This window comes from Ictidomys tridecemlineatus, chromosome 15 (genome assembly GCF_052094955.1).
Source record: "Ictidomys tridecemlineatus isolate mIctTri1 chromosome 15, mIctTri1.hap1, whole genome shotgun sequence".
NCBI lineage: Eukaryota > Metazoa > Chordata > Mammalia > Rodentia > Sciuridae > Ictidomys > Ictidomys tridecemlineatus.
Window position 1 is genome coordinate 2,005,179 of NC_135491.1, and position 11,290 is coordinate 2,016,468.

The window sequence follows — 11,290 nt, forward strand, 5'->3', positions numbered from 1 at the left end:
AGACTATGGGGACTCTTGGAAATGGACTAAATGCATTTCGCATTGTGAGATGGGCATAAGCTTTTGGGGGCCAGAGGCAGAATTTATGGTTTAGATATGAGGTATCTCCCCAAACCCCATGTGAGAGAAAATTCAAGAATTTTCAGAGGTGAAATGATTATTTTATGAGGTATAACATAATCAGAGAATTAATCCACTGATATGGACTAATTGGGTGGCAACTATAGTCCAGGTTGGGTGTAGCTAGAGGAAGAAGGTCACTGAGAAGTGTGCTTTGGAGCTTATGTTTTGTCCCTGGTGAATGGAACGGCTTGCTGTCTCTGCTTCCTGGTGTCATGTCCCGAGATGCTTTCATGCATCTGGCTACTCTGCTCTTCTGCCATGATGATCTGCCTCACCTTGGGTCCAGAGCTATGGGATCAGCCATCTGTGAACTGAGACCTCTGAAACCATCAGCCAGAATAAACTTTTCCTTCTCTAATTGTTCTTGTCAGATCTTTTGGTCACAGGGACACAAAAGATGACTAAAAACAACCTAAACAATGTTTTTTTTTTTCCTTTATTAAAGTGAGAACTTTCACTTTTCACTTTAAAGAGGTACTTTACAGCTTCTCTTTAGCATATTTGAATTACCAGCGACACTGCTCCTGCGCTTTGGGTCCATTACTGTTTAAAACAAGGGCTACTGAAATACAAGCACTTTGATGATATATAATAGTTTGTCTGAGAACAGAGATGGCTACTAAGCAGGCAACCAGTGGGTAGCATATACAGTGGATTAATACGGAGGGAGAAGGCATGAGATTTCATCACACTACTCAGAATGACTCACACCAAGGTTTGCACGTAACTGAGATTGTGGAAAGTGAAACCCACTGAATACCACCAACTGTCCTGGGTCTCCAGCTTGCAGAAGGCAGATCAGGAGTGCTTCCTCTCACCCTCCTCCTGGCTACTCTTGTCCTTCCACCATGATGTCCTGCTCCGTCTTGGGCCCAATTATGGAGTTGGCCAATCATGGACTAAACCTCTGAAACCGTGAGTGCAAAATAAATCTTTCCCACTCTTAATGAAAAGGAAAGAAAGAGGGACTGGGGTTGTAGCTCAGTAGTAGAGCACTAGCCTAGCACATAAAAATAAATAAAATATCCATTGACAACTAAAAGAAAAGAGGTATTATGTTTCATCTACAGCTAAAATTTTTAAAAAAGAAAAAAAGCAGATCAGGAGACTTTCAGCCTCCACAACCACATGAACAAATGTCTTACAATAAGTCTCTTTCTGGAGAGATGTCTATACTGGCTTGTCCACCTATCCATATCTATCTAGATGGACTGATAGGTTAATAAATGGTAGATCCTACTTCTCTGAGAACTCCAATTGATCCTAACTCTAACTGCCCTGGGTGGACCTGACAGACTCAGTCAGGCCCTGGAAGACTGTGCCCACAAGTCAGAGATTGTACTGCTGGCCCCAAGGATGTGAGCCTCCGTGGAATCCACTGATGTAAGGAAACAAACTCTGCCACATGAGCTTGGAAGAGGACCCTGACCTCAGGTGAGACAGAGAGCCTCGGTGACAGGAGCAGAGGACACACATATGTGAGGCCAGAGAGGAGAGAAAGGTAGACGGCAGGGGGGACCTAGGAGGAAGACAAGGTCCATCCAACACATTCAGCATTCAGGCCACAGGACAAGAGTCACCTCCTCAGAACAGGCTTCCCCAGGGCTGGGGTTGTAGCTCAGCGGTAGAGCGTGAGGCTCTGGGTTTGATCCTCAGCACCACATTAAAAAAGTAAATAAATAAAAATAAAGATATTGTGTCTATCTGCAACTAAAAAATTTTTAAAAAGGGCTTCCCCATCTGAAGGGGCCCCACCTGCACCCCCACCTCCATCTCATGGTCCAGTCTTGGCACCACCGCATCGCACACCACCTGACGTTTTCTCATTGCTTGTTTGTGGGCATTTCCCCCCTAAGTTCTGCAGGGACAGCAGGTTGCATCCTCAGTCTCTGCACACAGTAGATGTTGAATGATTAAATCCGCCACCACAGTGTTATGAGGGCTGGCAGAGGGAAAAGAAACCTGGCCAGCACGTGGAAGTGCAGGTCCTGGACAAAGTCAGCCCTCAGCTGTGGGAGAGTTCACCAGCTCAGGGCACAGGAGAAGTAGCCATAAGTCTGGGCCTAGAACCTTGAGCCTGGTCTCCCAGCACCAGCCAAGTCATTGGTGCCCCTGGTGGCGCATTCCCAGGCCAGCGCCTGGAGTAGCAGCCCTGTGTGTTCCTGCTGGCTGTGGAGACAGGGTTGCCATAGATGTTGCTCTTGGCTCCTGGGGCTGGGGAATGCAAGTCAACTCTGGAGCTGGGCTAGCAAAGGCCATGCCTCAGCCATGGTAGCAGCAGCCCTTCCTGCCCTCCAATCCTCCAAGGACATGGGGGCCCACTTCCCTTAGCCCCTGGCCAAGGGGCCCTGGGTCCTCACTTCGGGGCCTGAGAGGGACAGAGACCATGAGGAACGTTCAGAGCCTAAGAAACAGACACTGAGAGAGACTGAAACTCAGAGAGCCTCGGTGACAGGAGCAGAGAGGAGAGAAAGGGAGACAGCAGGGGGCCCTAGGAGGAAAGCAAGGTCAGGGAGACAGAGGGCAGCACTGAGGGCACCGGAGGACTGGAGCTCTGAGAACCTGCGAGACAGGGAGGCCCTCGACCCTCCCCCTCCCCCCAGTGCCCTGCCACCGCCCCTTCCCCGTTCCCTCCTCTGGGCCAGTGCTCAGCACCCAGAAGCCAGCCTTCCTGCCAGCTGGAGACCGCAGGGCTCAGTTTCCCCTAAAGACTTGGGCCAGGGGCTGGGGGACGTGTGGGGGTGGGTGGCTGATGAGAAGTCTGCGCACACTCAACCTTGGCGTCCCAGCTCCTTTCAGGGGCTGGCCCCCTTCTCTCCACCCACCACCTGTCCCCTCCCCTGACTCCAATTAAGGGTCCTCAACACTAAGCGCTGAGGTTGACTTGCTCCTGGCCTGGCCTCCTTAACAAGGCCTTTGTCCCCTTAATTGGCTATCTCCGGGCTCTTTTCTCGGTCCCCTCACCTACCAGCCCTGTCCTATATCCCAGGTCCAACTATGTGCTAATTGGGCACCTGGGGGGTACACAGGAAGCTCCTTGGCTCCCAGCCATTTGCCTTCCTACAGCCGACCTTCACCCATGCGTCCCTCAAGCCTCAGGCCCAGCTCCGGGAAGTAGGGACCATGTTAGGGATCAGAGGGGGCCCTTACCTTTGCTCCCAGGGTTGACCCCAACCTCAGAGCTGCCCTGCCCTGGAGTCCCTGGCCCCTCATAGATTTGGGGAGGGCTTTCCAATTAGCACTATCTGGGGAGTGACTTCAGAGTGCCCTGGCCATGCACCCTGGGGTCCCTGCGGCACTGGGGCTCTCTGAGCCTGGTCCCCGAGAGCTGTGTGCTTTTGTGAGTGGGGCAGCGGCCCACATGCTGCGGGCCCTGCAGCCCAGGCGCACCCAGCCACGCAAGAGGAGGCCCAACCACAGGAGGTTCCTGCACAACCAGATCTGCAGGTAGGAGGACAGTGGGAGGAGGGGAAGGTGGGGGGCAGTGGGAGGAGGGGTCAGATGGGGGACAGTGGGAGGAGGGGTCAGGTGGGGGACAGTGGGAGGAGGGGACAGGTGGGAGACAGCGGGAGGAGGGGACAGTGGGAGGAGGGGACAGGTGGGGAGACAGTGGGAGGAGGGGACAGGTGGGGTGGACAGTGGGAGGAGGGGCCAGGTGGGGAGACAGTGGGAGGAGGGGACAGGTGGGGTGGACAGTGGGAGGAGGGGCCAGGTGGGAGACAGTTGGAGGAGGGGACAGGTGGTGGGGGACAGTGAGAGGAGGGGACAGGTGGGGGACAGTGAGAGGAGGGGACAGGTGGGAGACAGTTAGAGGAGGGGACAGGTGGGGGACAGTGGGAAGAGGGGACAGGTGGGGGACAGTGGGAAGAGGAGACAGGTGGGGGACAGTGAGAGGAGGGGACAGGTGGGAGACAGTTAGAGGAGGGGACAGGTGGGGGACAGTGGGAGGAGGGGACAGGTGGGGGGCAGTGGGAGGAGGGGACGGGTGGGGGGCAGTCAGAGGAGAGGAGAGGTCATGTCTTGGGGGCAGAGTTTGGAGAGGATCAAAGGCCCCAACAGGACAGGAGTGGACTGAGAGCTGGATCAAGGGTCATTCAGTATGCATTTATTGAGTGCCCCTGTGTGCTTGGCCTGTGCCATGGCCTGGAGACCCCTACCTTCCTAAAGTAAGGGTCCTCATGGGGGTGGCAGATAGGAAGGAAGGACCCTAGTAAATACCACTGCGTGCATGGACGACCTTGAAACGTGGCGCTAAGGGAAGGTGGTGAGCCACCAAGGGCAGCGTTGTGCGGGACTGCACATTCTGCAGCAGGCAGATCCATAGACAGAGCCTAAGGCAGCCCCAGGGCCCCTGGGGGGGCTCGCAGGTTAGGGCTTACCTTGGGGGTGATGAAAGTCGCGGCTGGGGAGAGGTGGTGGCTGTACACATTGTGCGCGTGCCCACCGGCTCCCCCCCTCCCCTCCTGCAGTCTCTCAAATGGTGGCTTTGGGTACATTTTGCCTCCATTTAAAAATCGATGGATCTGTTAGAAGGGGACGCAGGCTTGGAGAGAGGGAGGACGGGGAGTGCGGGGGCGGGAAGCGTCCCAGAGAAGGTGGTGTTCGGGGAAAGACCAGCAGGGGCTGCGGGGAGGCCCTGGACGGCTGAGGGAGGAGGCCAGGCAGAGCTGGGTAAAGGCCCGAGGCTGGGATAAGCGGCAGCTTCAGGCCAACTGGAGCCTGGGGGCCTGGCTGTGAGCACAGGCGCTGGGCGGGGGTCTCTGGCTGCTCTGTGAACAGAGCCTGGGAGTGAGGTTGCACTGAGAGCACGCCATGGTCCTGGGGAGCGACAATGAAGAGGCCACCAGGGTCAGGGGTGGGGTGGGGAGTGGGATCCCACGGGGTGTTTTAGTTAGTTTTTATTTTATTTTTTATTATTTGTTGTGGTCCCAGGGACAGAACCCAGGGGTGCTTCACCACTGAGCCCCATCCCCAGCCTTTTTCATTTTTTATTTTGAGACAGGACCTCACTAAATTGTGAGACTGCCCTTGAACCGGTGGCCCTCCTGCCCTCAGCCCTGGCCAGCACACCCAGCCCCTGCGGCACTTTAGAGTCAGGCTGCCACTCCTGCTCCCAGGCAGGACCCACTGTCCCCTCTGCTCACGTATTTCCCTAGACTCTCCATGGCCCACCCCCTGCCCTGTTCCTGCGCTCTCCCGGGTCCCTACCCAGCCCTACCCTTGGCCTGGGGGCCTCTGTCCTTCAGCTTCTGTCTCAGTCCACTTCCCTCCCAGACCCTCCCCCCTGTGTTCCCCTCTAAACAGGACAGTGACAAGTACCTTGCTGTGGGCCAGGACACTTGCTGGGGCCTTGGCATACTGCATGTCACTGAATGCTCCCGAGAATCTCCCTGGGAGGTTCTGTCTTTGTCCCCATGTCACAGAGGAGGAGGCAGAGAGAGGTGAACACACGCGCCTAGGCAGCCTGCGGTCGGGACCCACCCTCTGTGCCGGTGGTCAGTCCTGCCTGGATCCAGCCTCCCTGCCCACCTGATGGTGATGGCACTGAGGATGGGGGTGACGGTGGTGACAGTGCTCTACTCAGCTTTTTATTGCTGGGACCAAAAGACCTCCCAGGAACAACATAGACACCTGGCCTGGTGGCACACACCTGTGGCCCCAGCAACTTGGACTCCAGAGGCTGAGGCAGGAAAATCGAGAGTTCAAAGCCAGCCTCAGCAACTTACGAGGCCCTAAGCAACTTAGCAAGGGCCTGTCTCAAACTTAAAAATAAAAAGGACTGGGGATGTGGCTCAGTGGTGAACTGTCCTTGGGTTCAATCCCGGCTACAAACGAAAAGAAAGAAAACCCAGAGAGAAGGGGAAGTTCCTGGGAGCTCATAGTTCAGAGGTTCAGTCCGTGGTTGGCTGACTCCTCAGCTCTGGGCCCCAGGTGAGGCAGAGCGTCATGGTGGACGGGCGCGGCTGAGGAAAGCAGCTCAGGACAGGTCAACCAGGAGGCAGAGAGTCCCACTCATCAGGGACGAAAAGGCACAGCCCAGTGACATCCTCCAGCCTTTCCCGAGGTGCATATGGTCACCACCCAGTTAATTCCTACCAGGGGTCAGAGTGCTGCTAGGTAGGCTATCGTCACCCAGTGGCCTGCTCTCAGGTTTCCTGCAGGTCCCACAGCTGAGCTCTTGGGGACACCTCACGGTTGAGCCGTCACGTGATGACCATGATGATGGTATGAGAGGGGAGATGATGGAGACGAGAACGGTGACAACGGGTGACGGTGGTGATGAGGCGGAGAGGATGATGACAGAGAGGTGGTGGTGACAGTTGCAGTGACAATGGTGATTGTGACATTGGCCTGAGGATTATGTGGCGATAGTGATGGTGCTGGTGTGAAGAAGAGGATTATAATGTGCTGACCTTGACGTTGACCTTGGTGGCGATGGTGGTAGCTGACCGTGTGCCAGGCACAGCGAAGCACTTCCGCGTTAACACTAACGAGTGAGCCCTGGTGCAGCATGAGGGTTAATGGATTAACCTACGCCCCAGTCCTGGAAGGTTCTGATGAGGACTCTGAGACCCAGGGTGGTAGTGGACTTGGCCACAGACCCAGCTTCCTGTAAGCAGGGTGCCTCTCCCGGCCACCCAGAACCTTGCCCAGCAGGTCTTGGAACCAAACTTGAATAAACGGGAGTCTATCCTAGCTCAGCCCCAACGCCCAAACCTCCGTCCTGCCGGGAGGCCCAACCCGGTTGTCGCCAAAATGCCTCCCACCACCACCCCCACCACCCAAGAGGAAAGCTCATCTCCCCACCAAACCCAGCCCTGAGTTCTAGAACTGCCTGCGAACGCCTCAGAGCCCCCTGTCAACTGCTCCAGGCCCTGCTCATCTTGAGCCCCCGGCCCAGGGTTCCCGCAGCTCCCCGTCTGGCCACACTTCCCCTGGGCAGGTAGATCCCAGGCGAGACCCCGCCCGGTGCCAGGGTCTGCCCCACACTCCCCAGAGGCCCGGGCTGCCCACCATGGTCTTGAGGGCCGGGCAGCCTGGGGCACATTCCTCTGGGACCTGGGCTCACCCCGGGAAAACCCAGGGGCGGAGGGCCAGCATCCCCCGGCCCTCAGGCCCTGCTCCCCCAGCCAGCCTCCCACCCTCTCCCGACGGCGCTCACCCTTTCTTGTGTGTGTTGTCCCAACCTACAGAAAAGTCCCAGCAGTTGTCTGGTGCAGTGGCTCTCGACAGCCACCCCCAGGCCCCCAGGAGCACAGGTCAGCATCACCCGGGGAATGCAGGCTCCCAGACCCCACCCCCAAATAACAGAATCCGAAAACAGCTGGGGGGGGGGCACCGGTCCCAAGTCACCTGCAGGTGACTCTGAGTTGTGCTCAAATCTGAGAACCTCTGGTCTGATCACTCAGAGTTAGGTTCTACTCTTTTTTTCTTTAAATGTTCACTTATATATTTATAATGTAGATGGACACAACATCGTTATTTTATTTTTAAGTTGTGCTGAGGATTGAACCCAGTGCCTCACAGGTGAGAGGCAAGTGCTCTGCCCCTGAGCCCCAGCCCCAGCCTCAGGTTTTTACTCTTGACAGCATTTAGCCTATTTCCTTCATATATATTTCTTCTTCCTTCTCCTTTTCCTCCTCTCTTTTTTATCTCCCTTCTTCTCCTCCTCCTTTTTTTTTCTTTTTTTCTTTTTCCCCAGTATGCAGACTGAACCCAGGGCCTCACACAAGCTAGGCAAGTACTCTAACCCCTAGCCACACCTCTCCAAGCCCTTTTCATTTTTATTTTGAGACAAGGTTTCACTAAGGGGCTGAGGGTCTCATTAAGTTGCTGAGGCTAGCCTCTGACTTGTGAACCTCCAGCCCCAGCCTCCCGAGTAGCCAGGATTACAAGCATGTGCCACCATACCTGGATGGTGAGATAGATATTGCAGAGCTGGGCCTCACACATGCCAGGCAAGTGCTCTACCACTGAGCCACATCCCCAGGCCCAGACAGATGTTTAATTAATAATGTGGCAAAATACACATAACTTGTAACCCACCATTTTAGCCATTTTGAAGTGTACAGTTCTGTGGCATTTGATGGAGTCTCCGTGTTTCAGCCATCACCTCTGTCTAGTCCCAGTACATTCCGCCACGCCTATGAAGAAGCCACCCCCAGAACCCCTCCCCCAGCCTTTTCTCTTTTTTCTCTCTTGGGATTTGCCTATTCTGGATATTTCATTCACATGGAATTATAGATATCAGATATATTTTTAAATAAGCCATTTTATGGAAATTTAATATACACACCCACACCATTAGCAAAGAGCTCCATGAATCTCCCCACTAGTGTAAGAAAGAGAACCCACTCACGTAATCCACACTCAGATCCAGAAGCCCAGGGCTTTCTCGCCCCGGGGGCCTGGTGTGTCTCTTCCCCTAGGCCGCGGTCCTGCCTTCTCTCCCCCTATCAGTTCAGCCCCGACTGGGGCTGTGTAGGGAAGGGTCACACAGCACAGCTGACGGGGCTCACTGCCTTCCCCAGTGTGCACCCGTGTGTGTGTGTGTGTGTGTGTGTGTGTGTGTGTGTGTGTGTGTGTACATGTGCCTGTGGGAGCTCTGCCGTAACAAAGCACGGCAGACCCAAACAAAGCACGGCAGACCCAGCAGCTTACATGACACTCATTCTCTTCTGGCTCTGGAGACTGGAAGTCCCAGTCACGGGGTAGGCTGGGTGGCTCCCTCTGACCTCTCTCCCTGGCTTGCACACACCTGCCTCCTTCTGACCCGATAGGCTCCTGCCTCTGTGCTTTAAACCTGTCTCCTAGTCTCTTCTTCTTGGACTGGGACCCAGCCTAATGATTTCATTTCACCTTAATCACCTCTCTGCAGGCCTCATCTGAAAATGCAGTCTCATCTGAGGTACTCAGACTAGGAACTCTGTGTAAGAATTTTGGAGACACAGTGTAGTCCACAACAGTTCATGAAAGCCATCCAGATTGCCTAGAGTGTAGGAATGCTAGGGGAGAGATCCACAGGGTGGCTACTGCAGTTGGGAGATGCTGGAGACTCCAACCTGCGGTTGCTGGAGAAGCCAAGAAGAAGGCTGATCCAAAAGAATCCACAGGGCATCAATATGACCATATTGTCATATTGATTGTCACATCAATATGATTGTGCCAGCAGTCCATAGCACACCTTTTTGTGATGGGTGATGGGTGATGGGTAATGTGTGCGTGCTAGGGTTTGAACCCAGGGCTTGGTGCATGCTAGGTAAGCACTCTATCAATGAGTTACAACCCCAGCTTTTTTATTTTTTGAGACAGGGACTCACTAAGTTACCCAGACTGGCCTTGATCTCGTAATCCCCCTGCCTCAGTCTCCTGAGTACCTGACACTAGAGGCATGAAACACCTTGCTCTGCACCTTTCTTTGAAAGCACTCCCATAAGACATTTTACACTTTTTTTTAGAAGAGAGAAGGAGAGAGAGAGAGAGAGAATTTTTAAATATTTATTTTTTCAGTTTTCAGTGGACACAACATCTTTATTTTATTTTTATGTGGTGCTGAGGAACGAACCCAGCGCCCCGTGCATGCCAGGCGAGTGCGTTACCACCTGAGCCACATCTCCAGTCCTACACTTTTATATGTTGGAATAAGGTCATAATAAATCTGTAATGTCAAAAATGTGCCTAGAGCTGGGCTGGAAGGGCTGCCTCTTCCACCCTCACAGCTATTCAGTTTCCCTTACCATACTCAAGAAAACAGAGCCAGGGCACAGAGATGAGCAGGAAGAAGAAGAATGGGATGGAAAGAGGGGACAAGTTGCTCCAGGGGTGCAGAAAGGAGAGAGGTCCTTTGTAGTCACACAGCTAACACCCGTCTCTCTTGCAGGCAATTCGCCAAGATTGAGGCTGCCACCCAGAGCCTGGCCCTATCCATCCTGTCCCAGGAGGCAACCCCCCAGAGAAAGCCAGCCAGAAGGCCACCCTTGCCGCCTCCATCTCCCTTCCTGGGGGTGGCTTGTGCTATGGTCCCCAGGGAGGCACCCCATACCAGCGCCACCCTGAGCCTTGCTGCCCTAGAGGCCTCCACCCTTGACCTCTTCGATGACATTGCACTCACCCCAGACTGTTCTTCAGTGCCATGTGATCTGTCCTCACAGCCTCCGACTGCTGATACTCCCCAGCTGGCGTGGGATCTGTCCTGTCATGCTCCGGGCCAGGGAGACCTGAGGCAGCAGGACATGATGCTGGCACCACATTGCTCAGATTCTCTGCCTCTTACACAGCATGCCCAACGGGGAGAGTCTGAGATTGGGCATCTGGACTGGAGCTGGGTGGACAGGTGGGAAGTGCCTAGTACCTGGCATTCTCAGGGGATCCGCCAAGACTGGGGGACCCCATGATTATCAACTGCAATGCAGCCCAGGGCCCAGGACAAAGCAGAGACCTCACCCAGAAGTCCCCTGACCTGTCCTCCACTCCTTTCCTGACAGACCCTGAGAAAAGAAGCCAAGCCCAGACTGCTGCCTCGCGCCAGTCTCAGGGGCCTCGCCAGGCCCAGGGCCCCACCTCTGCCCCTTGGGGGCTCACTCTGGGTTGCCTTCTCCCCTCTTTCTTCCCAGCCCCATCTTGGCATCTGTTGCTCCCTCTCACCTGGCTCATCTCTGCCTAATGTCTAGGCTCCTCGCAATTATTCCCAAGATCTACTGAGCGCCTACCGTGGGCCAGGCCAGATGGAGGTGTGGAGGTGCAGCAGAGGATACCCTGCCCTCCCAGCGCTCTCATTTGTGTTTGTGTGTGTGCAGGAGCCAACAATAAACGAGTACCCACACGGGTCTTCAAACACCAAGGTAAACCTCCAATTTCGGAGGGGAATTTCGAGCAGTGCATTCTTGCAAGGAGACGGTCAGGGCAGCTCTGGGGCCTGGGGACAGGAAGGGCACACGCAAAGGCCCCAAGCCCTGAGGCGGACACCTGGCGGCGCGGTGCGGCGGGAAGGTGCGACCTGAGCGGCACCGAGGTCGGCCAAGGCCCACCATTAACAGGGAGGAATGCAGGCTTAGTTCCAGGACACCTGGAAGTTCTGCCCTCTCACCACCCTGCTTGCCAAGTGCAACCACTCAAGGAGGAGGGGACCAACAGGTGGCCAACAGGGGTCACGCTTAGTCTCGGTCTT

General features: G+C 55.0%; 1 protein-coding gene across 1 annotated transcript; it reads left to right on the forward strand.

Annotated features, from left to right (window-relative positions):
- Positions 1-2,855: 2,855 nt before the first annotated feature.
- Positions 2,856-10,963, forward strand: C15H19orf85 (chromosome 15 C19orf85 homolog). The gene is made up of 2 exons (XM_040279934.2): positions 2,856-3,570; positions 10,004-10,963. Exons 1-2 carry the CDS (start codon positions 3,398-3,400, stop codon positions 10,515-10,517), a joined length of 687 nt encoding a protein of 228 aa, XP_040135868.2. The 5' UTR covers positions 2,856-3,397; the 3' UTR covers positions 10,518-10,963.
- Positions 10,964-11,290: the final 327 nt, after the last annotated feature.